The following is a 17,725-nucleotide window of genomic DNA, read 5'->3' on the forward strand; positions in this document are numbered from 1 at the left end:
GTATTTCAATTTTTATTAGACTTCACGCATTACGCTATTCGTATTTAAGAACCGAGTCGTCAATCCCGCCAAGATTTTGAACTTCAGAGCGACATGCCTTTATAATCAACCGTTGGAGTAGGTTTTTTTATGGACATTTGTTGGGAATTTGTTTTGCCATATGGAAAATAATTGGCTCCCATACTCAGATGTGTGGATTTCACTGACCTCGTATGGGGTAGGTTCTACCCTCACCCTATTAAACCAATCTATGGCTCGAGCATTGTAGTCTACATTTATTAAGAGTTAAATGGTCAGTAATAAAATGTTTCCATTTGTGTCTGCAGAAATTGCATGCACTATGATAATAGCTATTTTTTTTAAATATCATTTTTCATTCATTTATTTTTAAATAAAATTTTGTTTAACATTTATTGTATAAATTGTTTTCCTTATTACAGTAAATGAATGCAAATATCCTCCGAAAATGTCAAATGTGTAACCCTTCTGGAATTACAAAAATAAATTATAAAACTCACAATTACTTATATGCTATGCATAGTTCAAATGGAATAAAAGGAACAGGACATGCATCACAAAAGTAGAACAACACATTGCATGTCATTCATCAGGGGTGCCTTAATGTATTTACAATCAAGCATGACCAGCCAAAGATGAGACCTGTTGAACCCATTACTATTCTCACATTTAATCTTTCACCAGTACCTACAAATATCATTAAGTACAATCTGGAAAGGTGGAAGGATGACAACTCCAAATAAGAAAGCTGTATTCTGAACCAGGAATTTTAACACTCTATTTTCCAGATACAAACAAGGGGACTGAAAAAATAGAATATTAAAATATACAGGAGTGAAGATGAGGCATGACACATTTGAAAATATTTCTTTGGTATCCAGAGGCCTTTGGTGGTAAGTATCCATGTCCATCTGGATAAGCCTTTGGCTAGTCATCAGGTCATCACTGGGACTGAACACCAGAGTTGACACAACACTGGCAAGACTCAAACCTGCAACCTCAATGCTATGCAGTAATAGTCCATGAACATTATTCCTTTCAAATCCAAAAAAGTAATCATATCTTCCCCATTTGAAGTGGTCTTCACCTTTTTTCATTCATACTCTCTTCGACACACCCATTGCTTGGGCTGATCATAAGTTTCAGCATGTAGAGGTTAATACATGTTTTGCTCATAGCGATGAAATGAAAGTTCTGTGGATTTCACTGAAACAGCTAAAAATCTGACTTGGAGCATGGCACATGATTTTTTTTGATCAACCGTGAGCAATTGCAGCTCCCATCTTGAGGATGGCTTCCTCTTGCCCAAATTTTGATGCAAAGTACATGTATTATGTATCCATTCACTCAGGATGTCCATGACATCAGCAATCTCATGCACCTTCATTTTTCTATCATCCATTACCATTTCATGGATTTTATCAATGATTTCTGTAATAGTTACCTCCAAAGGACATCCAGAATGTTGCATCACTTTTACTCATTTATGACCACTCCGGGATTCCAAACATTTGGGAATCAGTAATCAACCACTCTCAACAAAGGCACAGCTACATAATAATATTAATTAACTTACTCTTGAATCTCCTGAGGCTATTCATATTTTATAAATCATTGTTTGATCAATGCACAATATTCTCTCTTATCCAGTTTTGTGAAATCACTCGACTAGCTAGATTCAAAAAAATGTTAAACTGAGTTTAATACACTGATTAGGCTAAAACATGTGTGGTCCCTATAAGTGATAATACTAACTGCAAATAACTCTGATATACACAATTGATGCCACTTCTCTGACTTTCCATGGACTTTGGAAAGAACCCTTGCCTCTGAAATTGAACCTGAATCTTTTATTGGGTTTTCTGGTTATTTTCAGCATGAACTGAGCAATTTGATACAGTAACTGTGTCAGTCAGACAGATATGACAACTTGATGTACCAAACGGTAGAGGGAGAACAGCCATTAGCTGTATTTAAATGATCATTTGCATCATATCATAGTCATTTCCATTTCACAGCAAAAAGTAATTCAGAATATTATTTTTCACACCCTCTAATACCAACCACGAAGTCATTTCTTTAAATGGCGTAAACATAAAATTTACTCTAAACTGACAAAAAGAGGGATATCTACACTTAAATGTATACACATTTCAAGTATAAATTAAAATACTTTATTTATTTTCTTTTCTCACATCTAGTGCACATGTAAAACTTGAGGTAACATATTTTGGGACATCACCAAACAAAAATGTAGTGTACTTTAAGTATCACAACATATTTGTAGTTCAAGATATCTTTGAGTTGCTGATTTTTCCAATTATCACATCATTCATTTTTCTAGAATAATTGCTTGTTCAACTTGTCTGGGTTTTGAGAAGTCCTGTGATTGCCTAAAAGAAGAAAAATATTAATCAATATTATTTTTACCATTATTAACGAACATTTTAAAATTGCCAATAACTAAAAATACATTGCCACATCACATCATTGGCTGTTCAAGTGATATTTAATACAGAAAGGAGGTGTGAGGGGTTTGAGAAGCACGAATAGGTAATCCATACACAGCTTTTATATCCCGTTTCTGATTAAAAAGCCCAAGAATAAATAAATGAATTTCCCCAAAACATAAAACCATATGCAAAGTGGGTTAACTCCTTTTTTTAATACAGTGCCTCATATATATATGTGTCACAAGACACTATATGGGCTAATTTTCTGAGGTAATTCTGACATATGAAGAGACCAGTTAACTGCTTCTTGAATATGCAGACAAAGATATTCAACAGAAAGCACCCCTTAGAAATATATAACAAAAGTCAAATCATCTCAGTGATATGCTCACTTGGTATGAAAATTAATTTCGAAGTTTAAAATTGTCATCATCGTCAAATACGTAAATGATTTACCAAATGGTATGAAGAAGGCCAACTAGTGCTTTTTGCTGATGGCATCAATCATTTAATCATGCCCTCCTACATTAAACAAGCTGAAGCAGCAGTTAACAAAGTGACTTTAGATATGGTTGACTGCATACACTTAAAACTTCAAAATGATCAATTCAAAACATCATTTAATTCTTTTCACCCTTATCAGAAACTACTCAACCCTTAAATTGAAAGACTCAATTTCACACAGCAAAGAAAAAAAGCTTTAGGCCTACCCATTTCTGAAACCCTAGATTGATCCAGTCGCATTGACGACAAGTTAAAACTACAATCTAGCTTTTTTCCTTAGGATGAGCATGTAACAAATGGTATCAAATCAACATATTTTTGTTGACCTTGCCTATTTCTTCTCCAAAATTAGATATAGTGCAATCTTCATACATACATATATCAAACCACAGTCAAATACCTCAAATGTTTGCACTTCTGCTGGTATTCATAACCAAGCCTCCTTCAACTCAAACTATGTTTAATGCAAAATCCTAACCCATCCCTTCATTCTCATACTAGAAGCAGCTCTATTTGTTAAAATCTATAGCAACCTATTCAGTCTAAACAACCAGGAACACCAATATTCATGTCAAACTTATAAAGATACACCACGGTAGGACTGAACTCTCTCAGACAGATTCCTAAACAATAAACTTCCTCCCCACATTAAAACTATTTAGCCTATTTGTATGTTTAAGGTCACAGTAAAAATCCAACTCTAAAACACCCTTAATACAATTTTGATGAGAATTTATTGATAAGATGTTTTGCCATGTCATTTCACTAATGTTCAACTATTTATGTGTATAATTACAACTTGATTGCATTACTTATTTATGTAGAATATTTGCTTGACATTTCTTAATATCAATACATACTTGACATTTCTTAAATGAAAGTATGCAATTCATGTATTTCCAAAGAGAATAAATTATTATTATTGCTGAATATAATGTTATTGTAGCTTCAGCCTCTTTGGCACCACATCATACGCTGCAGTTAGATGAGTATTCCAACGTTAATTTTTAACAACAGATCGTAAACTCTAAAAATTTTTAAGAATCTAAAAAAATCCAGGAGTTCTTTTGCATGGATGGTCACGAAATGGCATAAGGGCCCAATCAAATTCCCTAATTCAAGCCAAAGTTCAAATTTAGCCCATCCTTGCAAAGCTCATTTACAGGGTACTGAGACATCAGACACAAGGTTTTGAGTATGATGATGACTCAGTGTACCGAAATTCATGTAATATTCAGGTTCATTATTAATCAGAAAAGTGCAGAATTTTATTTCCAATTCCTTTCATCATTATTTTCTACTTTATTATTCGATTCAAATTTTAGTACATATGGATTTCTTCCACCACAACAGGCTGGATACTATAATTATTCTTCAGAATTTTATAAATAATCCTATTTCTAATGAGTTTACATATTTTCAAGGATGCCTCATGTTCTGGAGTAAAAATAATTATTTGTAAGTACATTAGATAATGTCAACTCGATTAATGTTAGTAAATACGAATTTAAAAAATATTCTGTATGATTAATACTTTAACTTACCATTAAGCTGTATTCTGTTGGCTCCTGGAATCTATTGATTGAAAAAAGCATAATATTAAAAAACTTTTGGAAGGATTTACATAATTTTCATTATACATTAAACAAACTCTCACAACAAATCTGTACTCATAGAGCAGTATATTTTACATTTAACCTTTTTTTTAAACTATACTGTTGCCTGTCACCTATGTCTTACACATATGACACATCAATGACTGTTTTAAACTTTTGATAAAACATAATTATTTTAAGGGCAAAAGAACATTTTAACATAAACAGGGCCTTAGAACTTCATAATTAGTACTCTTACTAAAGCATATTTAACTATGCCTACATAGTAGCTATGTCCAAGGGTGAATCAAATTAAAACCACCTTATAAGTATATTAAAGATTTGAAGATCCACATCAACGTCCTTTAAAGTTTACAGTAATGATGCTCATAATTTTGAGTGGTGCATATTGGCAGCATGATGCTACTATGTAACAACATAGCTGAACATCAGTGTAAACATTGTGACATCACTTTCAATATACATCAGATGGGAACACCCTTCTGTAATTTGTTTTTTAAGTATTGAAGGGGTGGAACTTGCTCTAACATTCATCAACAAATGAAAGTTCAGTACAGTGATACATATCGGTTATACCAGAAAGTTTGTGTGTACTAGGAAACTCCTCATCAACATTACTCCTCTCACAGATTCTCCCAGACCAGCTCAGGGATATCAAGTATGAAATCAGAGGCCATAGTCTTTCTAAAGGTATCCATATACTTCCAAATCACTGAAAAACGTTTAGGTCTTGTAATCCATGGAGATAAAACATCAAAAATTAAGCAAGTATGTGCCTCTTTTATTCAATGCATTATGAGATAAAAAAATTTACATTTTTAATTTGAATCTCCCTAGTATTTTAAGTACATTTATGATTTTATGTGATAAACCAAGCAAGAGGTACTACAAATAAAATACAAGCAGTTCATGTACAATTAAAATTTACTATCAATTTCTCAAAAATTATTTGACTAGAACACACTTCATGAATTTTTATAAGGCAACATTTATGCTTACAAAACTGAAGACTTAGTCCAATGATCACAACAAAGTGGAGACTAAAAAAATAATCAAAGTGAAAATCATATTCTTATGAAAAAGATTGACAACGAATATTACATTAAAAAGTCATTAATGTTATCTAGTTAAAAATAAAAAATTATTAAAATCACAAAAATAAGCAATTTCTTACATACATCATACACTTCAACATTTGTAAATTAAAACATATTAAAAACTTTGTCACCTAACTATAAAATTTATAATCACTCTCCTTTTTCCAGAGAGAAAAAGCAACTTTTGCCTTCCCCTCCCTTTGATGGAGATCCAGTTTTCTTTCCTACCTTCAAGAAATATCACCTTTATCATCATCAGTGATATTGTTGTTGTATTCATCAGTAGATGGTTTCCTTAACAAGCCAAGAATGTTCAGCATACTTTGTGACTCTCCTATTTATAAGGAAAGATGACCACATTAACCATAGGGAAAAGCACTATACCCTAAAAATTATATATAAACTAATAATACGCTATATACTAATGATTGTATTTTTGTCTAATTCATTACTAGTACACTTCTAATAAATAACACAATTTCAGGGAAACACAGCAAACATGGTGGAAATCCTTCATGATGACAGAAGACACTTTGCTTTTCCACATTTAGTATTTTCATTAGGACCTAGGTTTTGTTACAGCTTTACATCTACAGGTAAAATTATAAATTCCGAATCACACATCAATATATATGCTGGGAAAGAGAGGAGATGAGGAGAGAACAAACCAAGGAATAAATGGGGAGAGGGGAAAGTGGGGTAAAAAGCTGGATTGGGCAGGGAAGGAAAAGGAGAAAAGAAAGGAAGGCTGGAGGAAATACAAGGGATGATGTACCAATTAATGGTATGGTAATGAAATTTAATATAGTATTCAAGCTATTTTGTTGGAATGTCAGCTCTGATTAAATTGATTCCACTGTATTAGCTAACTCATAAAACTTTTCTGTATGCTATAGCCATCAACTGATTACTTTGTGCCCGAGGAATAAGGGTATCAACCAAGAATCATAATAATGTATTATCAAAGAAAAGATTAAAAATTTTCTGCAAGATATTTGGTGAAAAATAGTTTCTATATTTTCTTTATTATGTCTGAATTCCACCCCATCATACCTGCAACTACTCAATTTGACAATAATTTATCATTCATTTTTATGACTTTGCAGCATTTTGACACATCCATTTTCACACAGGATGGATGCACTGAAACAATGTGATAATACAGGTACCTTAATGTATAATACCTTTATGAATAAAGATTTAAGCAATTGTTCTCAGTAACTACACAAGTTTAATACCAAGGACATGGTGGACCATTGGCTAGAGATTAAACATCATGTGATGAAATGTCTTATTTTGTTCTTTTCTTTCTTTAAATTTGCTAGAAATATTCTTACAGGACAACAGATGCTTAGTCTTATATTTATAGTCGCATTCATGGGATAAATTATCCACCATCTGCATTTAAGAACAGAATGATAACTAAAATGGCAATAGAAAACTTCTATTAATATGCAAACAAACTGCAAGACTAACAAACTCAAATTATTTATGATATTAACATCAAACATTTTAAAAACAGGTTAAAACTTAATCAAGTATGAGGAAATTTCAAGCATCATATATGTGATTAGAAAAACTTGGTGGAACAGAAACAGATAATTAAATTCAGGTGAAAGGTCTGGTAATACTCCATCAAGCACTGCATGCACTGGACAATATATTGAACCTGCATTTAATTATTAATTTACTCCATAGGATAGATGATTTCCAGTATGTTCACAGAAAAATGCTAAAATTATCTTTTCAAACAATTATACTACCTTGATCAAAAATTTCCCGGAATTTATTCAGAAAATTAAAAATACAAGTTTATTCATCTAAATCTATATTGTCCCCTTCAAAGTAATCCCCATCGACTGCAACACACTTATGCCAGCGCTTGATCCAATCCTCGAAACATTTTTTATATTCGGTTTTCGGTATGTCCATCAGTGCTTCCTGCGATTTTTCCATTACTTCCTCTCGGCTGCTAAAACGCGTTCCCCGTAATGGTTTTTTAACTCGATTGAACAGAAAGAAGTCACAGGGAGCCAAATCAGGTGAATTCGGTGGCTGTTGGATGGTATTTGTTGCATTTTTCGTCAAAAAATTACGAATAATGATAGCACTGTGCGACGGTGCGTTATCATGGTGCAAAATCCACGAGTTTTCTGCCCACATTTCTGGTCTCTTTCGGCGAATTGCTTCACGCAAACATCTCATAACGCCCAAATAATACTCTTTGTTTACTGTCTGGCCTTCTGGCAAAAATTCATGATGCACTACACCGTTGTAATCCATGAAAACCGTCAGCATTGCCTTCTTTTTTGACTGAAAACGACATGGTTTTTTTGGTCTCGGCTCATTTGGTGAACGCCATTCACTTGCCTGATGTCTGGATTGCGTGTCGTACTCATAAACCCACGTCTCGTCTCCAGTAATGATCCTTTTGATGAATGTGGGATCGGATTCAGCCTCGCAAATCATGTCTTTTGCGACGTCAACAATGTCTCTTTTTTGCATGAAATTGAGGTCTCTTGGCACCAACTTTGCTGCTACACGACGGAAACCCAAATCATTAACCACAATGTCTTGGGCGTATCCATAGGCAATGTTCAAGTCCTCCGCTATTTCTCTGATGGTTAATTTGCGGTTATTGACCAACATTTCTTTTACTTTATCAATTTTTTCACCGACTTTCGATGTCGATGGTCTGCCACTGCGTTCATCATCTTCGATTGACTCACGACCACTTCTGAACCGCTCGTGCCACTGGTAAACGACCGTTTTTTTTAGAGAATCGTTGCCGAAACACTTTTCCAACATTTCCAACGTCCGTGCGCCACTAAATCCGTTTTTTACGCAAAATTTAATACAAGTTCGTTGTTGCAAATTTAAATCCATTTCTGCAATTGTAAAAAATCGCCAACACACACAGAGATAGATGTACTCTTGGCTACGTAACTTTTGCAAATGTCAAGTTATGACACTAAGATTTAAAGGGAATATCAACAACAGATGTACCAATTTAACAAAAAAAACAGAACTCAAATCAGAACGATGGGAGCGCCACACGGTGGTTATTCCGGGAATTTTTTGATCAAGGTAGTAGTTTGTGCTATGTACCATTGGATCTAGCTGTGGATGCACCTTGTGATGGGGATGCAACAGAAGTCTGCGCCATCCTTTCTGCATATGCTTTCATCATCTGATCAGAGGGATCCTGGTCACTCTGGTCATCAAGAGTAACTAGAGGTGGAAATGAAGCAGACTGTCTCTCAAGCTCTTTGGTTCCTTCGACAGTGGCGTATGCTGTTCGGCATTCACTTTGGACAAGATGTGTGGCTGTAATTAAATAAAATGATAAAACGCTATGTTTATAATTATATTTCATATGTAACTTGCTATGCCCCTCAATATTTCCCAAATTAAGGTAGGAGTAAAAGAAAAATGATTCTCCATCAACATTATAGACACATTCAAAAATATTCTCATCATTGAGTCTATCAAGAAATTTTTTTCATTGAGTTGCCAAAGTTATCATTACTTTCTTCACCTTATTGATTGTTATTAAAGAATGCATGTTTCTTACTGCAATCATAAATTATTGGCTTCATTGAATTACCACTTCCTTCTCATTGATAGGCAAACATAGGGATGTCAATAGAAATGAGTCAAATGCCACTGTTTTCAATTACAAATACTGAAATCTAATATAAATATTCTCTCAAATTCGAGGTAATCCAGAGATAAAATTTTGCTCTAAATACTCAGAAATTCGAAATTTAGGAAGACACCTGAATGCTAAGGGAGGTGGCAGGCCACAGATAGAGTGATGGGCTACTGACTGAAAAGCCTGGGTTTGAGTCCTGAGTATGCCTCTGGGCACCCTCAGCTTCACCCAATCAGCATTATTTTTAAGGTATCAGAGCTTCTCTGGAAACCACTTTTTTCTATTCATTTCGTTAGGCTTCACGGAGATGAACTTGAAAAACTCAAACAATTACACATTCAACTTCCATTTGTAAGAAAGCGGACACATTTAACTCATATTCTGCCAGCAAGGATTAAGGAGAAGAATTTAGAGCAATTTTTACTGACTTTTCCAAGCATTTCATGACAAAATAAAAATCACAGACTTTTTCAGGTTTTACAGGAGGCAGCTCTGTGTGTCTATAAGCCTGGAGACATATGTAAGGCTTAAGAACAAGTTCATGTTTAAGTATAGTCACTGAGGTTCATTAATGCAAATCACAGCCAATAGCCATTCCTAAGCTACAACAATATTTCTCGCAAAGTTCATTTCTGTAGAGAATAATAATTACATTGTCTTTTGTGTGATTTATCCATACTGTAATGCAAACCATTCAATTAAGATAAAATTGTAAATATGGTATGAGATGTACCCTTTAGAGTTTCCATAAATATCATTAGCATTGTTGATAAAATCCAGATACCAAGAATGCTTTGAATTCCAAGGTTCTCCTTGAAATTCAAAGCTGACAAAAATGAGAGTGGCATTCACACAAAGCTTTGAACACAACCAAGTGAGCTCATTAGTAAGGCTTTTTGTTTGAATAAATGAAAGTCAATTTTTACTAATGTTATGTTAGAAAATGAAATTTTGAGCAGGAAATATGACATGACTACACATTATCCATGATGAAATTTTTTATTGAGTGCTTGCAAATAAAAAATTAATGCTAAAAAAGACAAAAAATAAAATTCTTTAAGTCTTTACATACACAGATTACATTCTCAGCCCATTCCAAGATGTCATACCTAACTTATAACCAATTACAAAATTTGTTTGTGACATGAAACTAGTGTACTCACTACGATCGGCGGTAAAATATGAGCATGCATATTTACAATATGGCAATGCAAGCTATGAAAATCCTGAAGGTCATGAAAATATAAAATTATCAATAGTTTTCCATTTATTATCCTTACATAAATGTCAGCAAATGCCCACATCGATGGCAATGATATCCTGAAAAGCCATAAGAATCTACTTATATGAGATTATTAAATCAACAGCCTTGATAATGAAATTCAACAGAGCATATGAGCCATTTTGTTAGAGCTGTCAGCTTTTGTTATATTGATTCCACTGTATTAACTCTTTAAACATGGATATTGTACCAGTATTTTACAGCCAATGCATTCCAGCCATTCAGCTTCTGGCACCATCAGTACAGTATCAGTCTTGTTTTTGCAAACAGATATGGTTTATAATTTTGGACATCATAGGACGTCCTTTTCCATAGGGTTTTATTTCAGCCAGTCTGGGCATTTTCATTTTTAGTGCACTGATTTGGATTTAAAATCTGTGTTACACATATACATAGAGGCCAAAAATAGTCAAAACATTTTTTTTTTTAAGTATCACTCACCTAGAGTATTTCCTGAGATAATACCAAAACCACAAATGCAGTACATTGGAACTGATAGAGCCCCTTTTATACTCCCTAATTTAATATCAGCTGAACTCTTCTGACCTCTGGAATTTTCTTTTTGATGAAACTCAGAAAGATGTATCTTCATAGCTTTAGAGCAGCAGGTAGTGTAACGGCACTGTGTACAACTCAGGTTGGTCCTTAAAATAAGATAAATCTCATATGAATGGTTTTCTCCTTTGAAGCAAAAAAAAACATTTCATACACCATGAAAGCACAATGAACCTCTGATTTTTTATTTGAAGTATATTTCTATTATCCCAAGCTGAGAAAAATCTCACAAAAAATTAAAATTTACATTGAATCAATGAGCTCATAAAATTGATTTGTAAATAAAAGAACATTAATTCTATTCCAATATTGTAGATCAAAGCAATTTAAGTATCTCAAGTTGAGTATCTGGCATTGAATCCCCGCATTCACTTGAACTTTTCAAATGATTGAAATAAAAAAGTTCTTTGGGAATCAATAATAAATTGGTTATATTCTCAGTTTTACCTAATTTGGTCAACCAATTACTAAACCTATTTTTTCTAATTTTTAATAAGGGTTGGTAAAGGGGATATGCAAGCTTATTTCATATACTGTTTAAAAGAAAATGGAATACTACACGGTGAGGCAGGTGCAGCCAGACAAAACTCAAATTAGAAATTCCTGCCATTTTATACCACATTTAGAGGTCACCATTGGTGCCCAAATAAGCTTGATGTATGCAATGAACAGTCATAACTTCAAAATGATCGCAAAGAGAGAGAGCAATGAGAACAAGCGCAGAGTGTAACTAAAGAGTTGTGATTATTGAAAGTGTACCTTCTGGTTGGTGGTGACAGGAGTTATTTGGTTCTCAAATTGTCAGAAATTATTCGATTTAGTACCTGACATCAATCGTATATAATGTTGTTGCAAATTATAATGAGTCGGAAAAGTTCAAGAATGGTTTTGCAACATTGGTGAGGGAAACTCACTTAAGGATGCGCATTGTCAGGATGCCTGGCATAATTCAATCGACTCAGGAGCTCATTTTTGAGGATCCAGGGCAATTGATCCAAAAATTTTCATCTGTTGTTGGTGTCGGTGAAAAGAAAATACGTCGAATCATTGATGAAGACCTCCGCTCCAAGTCTTACACCATTAAAATAAGACGGATGCTTTCGAAGCCGCCAGGGCAAAGCAAGCTTAACATTTCAACCTGCGTTTGTGTTCCTTAAAAAGCAATGGTGAATTTTTACTGTGGGTGTTAAAACCAATCGTAGGAATGGCTGCTGGCTGGCCTAAAACCCTGAAGATGTACACATAGTTTCCAGAACAAAATTTACTGCAAATGCTTACATACTAGGAGTTGAGTTCAGTGAGGATGTTACACCACAGCATTTCTTTACTAAGGGAAATTATCAAAAAAGAAGTTTATCTGTGTGTTCTCACAAATGTAGTGAAGCCGTTGACGGTAACTGTGACATCTGGAAGGCAGTACATTTTTCAGCAGGGTGATTTTGGTACAAAGAATTCTGGCCTCCCAATGGTACAGATTTAAATCCATTGGACTACTATGAGTGGAGTGTGGTCGAAAGGGTCACCAAAAAGTCCAGACATCCAAATGGCATCATTGAGAGCCATTATTGATACAACATTTGCCATCATTCAAAAGTGGGGGATACATTGAAAGAGTTTGTTGCTAATGGTCAAACCACCAATTTAGCACAAAAAATTTTGTAAACAATTTCATTTTTGTCACATTACTCAAATAAAAATGCTTTCCCATTATACTTTATTTCTCAAGCAAGAAACAACCCAGTGTTTCATTTTGATGCATTCTGAAACTCAAATATTTAAACAATTGTAAAATTTTAATGCATAATTTTCATTATGAACCCTCTCCGCCCCTTTAAGCTCTTTTTGTCAATGACAAATCAAATCAATCTATCTTTGTGGATGAACTATTCTATAACTATGCCAATGACTTTTCCATTAATCAGCACAAACTATATGAGAGCCTATAGTGAATAACTTGATTTACATTTCTTTATTTCCAGATGCTAATTCTTTTGACAATAGTGTGTTACATGTTAAACTTTTTGTTTAATAGATTGATTCAATGTAGTTGAATAATGTCTCTCACATAGGCAGTCATTTGCACCTAATGTTAACCTTATTCAAGTCTGAAAAAAGAAGCATAATAAATGGCATGACACAATCAATGCCAGTTTCAATTGGCTTTGGAATTTTAACAAAGTATTTATGATGTCACTTTTACAGATGAAACAGCAAATCAATTCTAGCAAGCAATGGTGGAAAATGGTGACTAACTTGCTGGAGGGAATTTAAAGTTTAAGGGCAACAATATTTATCACCAGTAGAGGTTATTTATGGATAAATTGCCTTTGAAGACAATAATTATGATATTCAATATCAAAGCTAATATTTCTGAAGGCCATCAGATGAAACGTTTAGTTGCTATTACTTAAAGTGATTATTATTTATAGTATCCATACGAAATGCATTTCTATCTCCTATACATCAAAATATTAATTTTATGCAAACTTGCATCAGATGAAGATTCTTTAGAATACACTTATATTGCTCAACAAGCCATGATTGTGCGTGAATATTGATTTTGGAATTTAATAATTATATTAAAATATGGTTTTGAGTAGAAATAGGTAATTTAAGTTGGTATATTATGTATGAGGTATTCTCATAAAGTAAGGGTCGTTTGGTCACAGAAAAAAATATACTCATATGAAACACATTTTATTGGCACTTTTAGTCAGCTAAAAACCTACTTTACTTCTCTACATAATCGCCGTTCACTTCTAAGCATTTTCCGTACTGCTGCACCAGCTTCTTTAATGCCTCTGCATAGAAGCTCACCGCCTGATAGTTGAATCAATTGACAATGCCGTACTTGAGTTCCTCTTCGGTTCCGAAACGTTGTCCACCGAGCCACTGTTTCAAGTACAAGAAGAGGAAGTAGTCGCTAGGTGCAAGGTCAGGACTGTATGGTGGAATGGGGGGCCCAAAAATTGTCGTCCACTGGAAATTCTTTGCTCTTAGTGGTGGTCGGTATGCATTTTTGGTATCCAAATTGCACACAATTTGTGATACCCAAGGTTTTCTGTGACTATATTGTAGACAGTAGTAAGTCCAAGTTGAGGAAATTGTTCAGCCAGGCCATTAATCGCCCATCGAAGATCACATGGCAGTTTTGGTTCCACTTGCAAAACAATTTCATTGGTCAGAATACTGGGCCTGCCACTTTGCTCTTCGTCATGGACATTTGTTAGTCCATTTTTAAAATCACAGCACCATTGTCTAACCTTTCCTTCACTCATAACTGTAGGTCCATAAACTAGGCATAATTCCTGACGAATTTCAGCAGCCGACAATCCTTTTGCATACAAGAATCATATGACAGAATGCACTTCACAGCTGGTAGGATGAACAATTGTCGCGGACATTGTTTGCATGCATGGACAAGCAAATGACTTCTGAAACAAAACAAATGCCGCTATAGCTTCTCAATGAATCAGTAGATGGTGCTGCAGGAGTAAAACTGTGTTCTGAAGCGCCAATATTTAAAGATAAGTAAACATCCCTTACTTTATGGATATGCCTTGTACAATACAGTGGATCCTCACTTAACGAGCACCTCAAACAGTGAGTAATTCTCATAACGAGCAAAATTGTTGGTCCTGCAAAACTCTTTGATAAATGACAAAGAGAGTTGAATTCCTGGATTGATTGCACACCTGCTACTTCCGTTTAAGTTCAGCACTTGTTCCGCACGTTAATGTCACTAGTGATCACACATATAGTATTTCCAAACTTGGGTTCAGTTATTATTAGTGATTCTTTGGTGCGAAGTTTAATAATATTTAGTACATAATTTTAAAAATGACCCCAAAGAAAAATCTATAAGAAGAAAGCCTCAAAAGAATATAAATAACAGTAGGAATGAGAAGCCACTGAAAATCAGGAACAAGTTGAGACCGTGGCTGATCTAGTATGCACATCAGTCATTGATCAATGTCAAATTTACAATTACCGTATTTTCCCATCGTTAACGTGCGCGTTATCTATTCAAAAATGATCAGATGATCGAAAAATGACGGTGTGCATTAGGTAATGAAAATTGAAAAAATCTAAACATTTACATACCTATGTACACAATAATTTAAAGAAGAGTCTCGTAAAAATAACTTAGTCTGGAAGCATGCCTTTCTAATTACATTCCATTTTATACTGATCTGCTACTTTTACAGTTATTTCATCTCATAAATCCAAGAGTAAAAGAAGGAATATATAATTTTTTACTTCATTTAATCTAATATGTAGTACTTATTTATTCTAATAGTACTTAACGTACACGGAGAGTACGTTGTATTAGATACACGTATGTATAAATATATGATAGGATGGGTAGATCACTCGAATCCAAGAAATTGGTCACCTGAATCACATAAATGAATTAGGTGCATTTATTATCTCTTCAGGCACATCACTTTTCGAAATTAACTCTTCCTAATCTTCTAGCACTAGCGTTGAAATATTGCCTAAAGCTTTTTCAAATCCATTTTTTTCACAAGTTACTCTGACACCCTGCCAACTTTCCAGGATCCACCGGCCTATTTCTCCATAAGACACTCTTTTAACCCCTTCTGAAACTATGTTGTTTTTCATATCAGACATCATCCACTTTTCTAAACTAGACCGTAACTTTGATTTAAAAGATTTATTAATGGATAAATCCTGGCAGCCTCGCAATTTCCTTTTTCTTTGGTGGAATTGATGACTTCTAGCTTAAACACTACATACGATTTTCTTCTCCATGGATAATTTTCTTGAGAAAATTCTATGTTACAAAAGCTTAACTCAATTCAGGTTTGAAACATTCACCATGTAAGCAGCACTTTCATAGAACTTGGAGGGTGTCTAGCACAGCTAAAAGCCGATACTAACAAAGCAAAGTAAAGCAAACAAAACAAGAAAATTCTATTTCATTCATTCTGTTATTTTTCATATTAGGTTTGTTGAAAGTTAATTTATATAGCAAATGAAAGGGCCCCCAACCTATATCTCCTTTTGACTTAGGAATCATAGCAAAAAAGCAATAAGGCGGCATATTGTGTTGTTTGTAAATATTGTTTATTTTTTGACCCTTCTGTTGCTTGGCATTAATTTCAATCACCTTGCTCCAATCTTCTGTATACTTACAGTAAATAGCTATGGGCAATTATGATTTCCTATATTCATTGGTTGTTACCATCTATTAGTGTATGGATATTGAAGTATTTTTACACACACTATATATAATTTTTACGCAAAAATATATGTATATATACAGATGCACAGCACCTATACACACTCAAGATAACTATGAAGCCCTGGGTGCAAGGTTTCTACACAAATTCATGATAACTACAAAGTTCTGGGAGCGCGTTGTACATAAGGTGTACATTATAGATGGGAAAATACGGTACTTCAATAACAAGGACAAAATAAAGCAGATAGATGCTTCAAAGAGAGTGAAAGGAAAATAAATGCATTGGGCATATTTTCTCAATGATGCTAAAAAGTTGCTCCTCACATGGATAATATAAAAGGAATGATAATACGACACTGTTAATGAGAATATCATTTGTGAGGAGGGGAAAGTGATTTTCACCAACCTCGTTACAGGATGTCAGGATCATCAACAGCTGAAGGTGTATTTAAGGGGAGCCATGTGTGGTTTGAGAAGTTGACAAGAACAACCGGCATCCACTGTGTTGTAATGCATAGTGAAGCAGCAAGCTCTGAGTCAAAGGCAGCAGAGAACTTCAAAGGTGACTTCTAAACACCCGTAGATTCTGAGGGTTACCGACACAAAATGGTTACGATGAGACAGGTCTTTTCTTGAAGAAGATGCCAAAGGGAACCCATACTTCTACACATTACAGTAGAAGAAAATATTGCCTGGCCATATGCCGATGAAATGCCATCTCATGCTACTATTTAGTGCCAAGTGGAGAATGGGAAATTAAACTGCTTGTTTACAATTCAAAAAGACCACGAGCCTTCAACAATTGCTAACTGCAAAACAGCATACTAAATGTGATTTGGAAGTCACAGTAAACTATTGTGTCATATCATGTGTAAGAGGCATTGCCCTAACATTAGTTTATATGCGAAAAGTTGGCTCACTAAACAAGAGTTTCACTTTACAAGAAAGATTGCAGAATTATGCTTGTTGCACAAGGTTCCACTGTATTTACCACATTTTCCCATCTATAACTCACACATTATCTATACAAAAATGTTCAACTGATCGAAAAATGACGATGCGCGTTATGAAATGAAAATTGAAAAAATTCAAACATTTACATACCTATGCACACAATAATTTAAAGAAGAGTGTCGCAAGAATAAATTAGCCTGGAAGCATGCCTTTCTAATTGCATTCCATTTTATACATATACACATGAATATACAAATGTGCAGCATCTATACACCTTCAAGATAACTATGAAGCCCTGGGAGGGCGGTATCTATACAAATTCATGATAACTACAAAATTCTGGACGCGCATTACTCATAAGATGCACGTTATCGATGGGGAA

General features: G+C 34.3%; 1 protein-coding gene across 2 annotated transcripts in view; it reads right to left on the bottom strand.

The window, feature by feature from the left end:
• Positions 1 to 2,214: 2,214 nt before the first annotated feature.
• The window catches only part of LOC139691997 (uncharacterized), a 70,453-nt gene continuing 54,942 nt past the window's right edge, over positions 2,215 to 17,725 (bottom strand). The window contains exons 17-21 of one of the 2 annotated variants that reach the window (XM_071590002.1): positions 11,067 to 11,269; positions 8,797 to 9,015; positions 5,917 to 6,022; positions 4,520 to 4,550; positions 2,215 to 2,411 (exon numbers count right to left, since the gene is read on the bottom strand). In XM_071590002.1, the coding sequence (XP_071446103.1) occupies positions 5,919 to 6,022; positions 8,797 to 9,015; positions 11,067 to 11,269 (526 nt within the window). In that variant the 3' untranslated portion in view covers positions 2,215 to 2,411; positions 4,520 to 4,550; positions 5,917 to 5,918. Of the gene's footprint in view, positions 2,412 to 4,519; positions 4,551 to 5,779; positions 6,023 to 8,796; positions 9,016 to 11,066; positions 11,270 to 17,725 lie in introns of those variants that run through there. The other variant, XM_071590010.1, reaches the window with a different exon arrangement.

The sequence above is a fragment of the Hetaerina americana genome, unplaced genomic scaffold, assembly GCF_022747635.1.
Source record: "Hetaerina americana unplaced genomic scaffold, ioHetAmer1.1.p SCAF_1, whole genome shotgun sequence".
In the NCBI taxonomy this organism is placed as follows: Eukaryota; Metazoa; Arthropoda; class Insecta; order Odonata; family Calopterygidae; genus Hetaerina; species Hetaerina americana.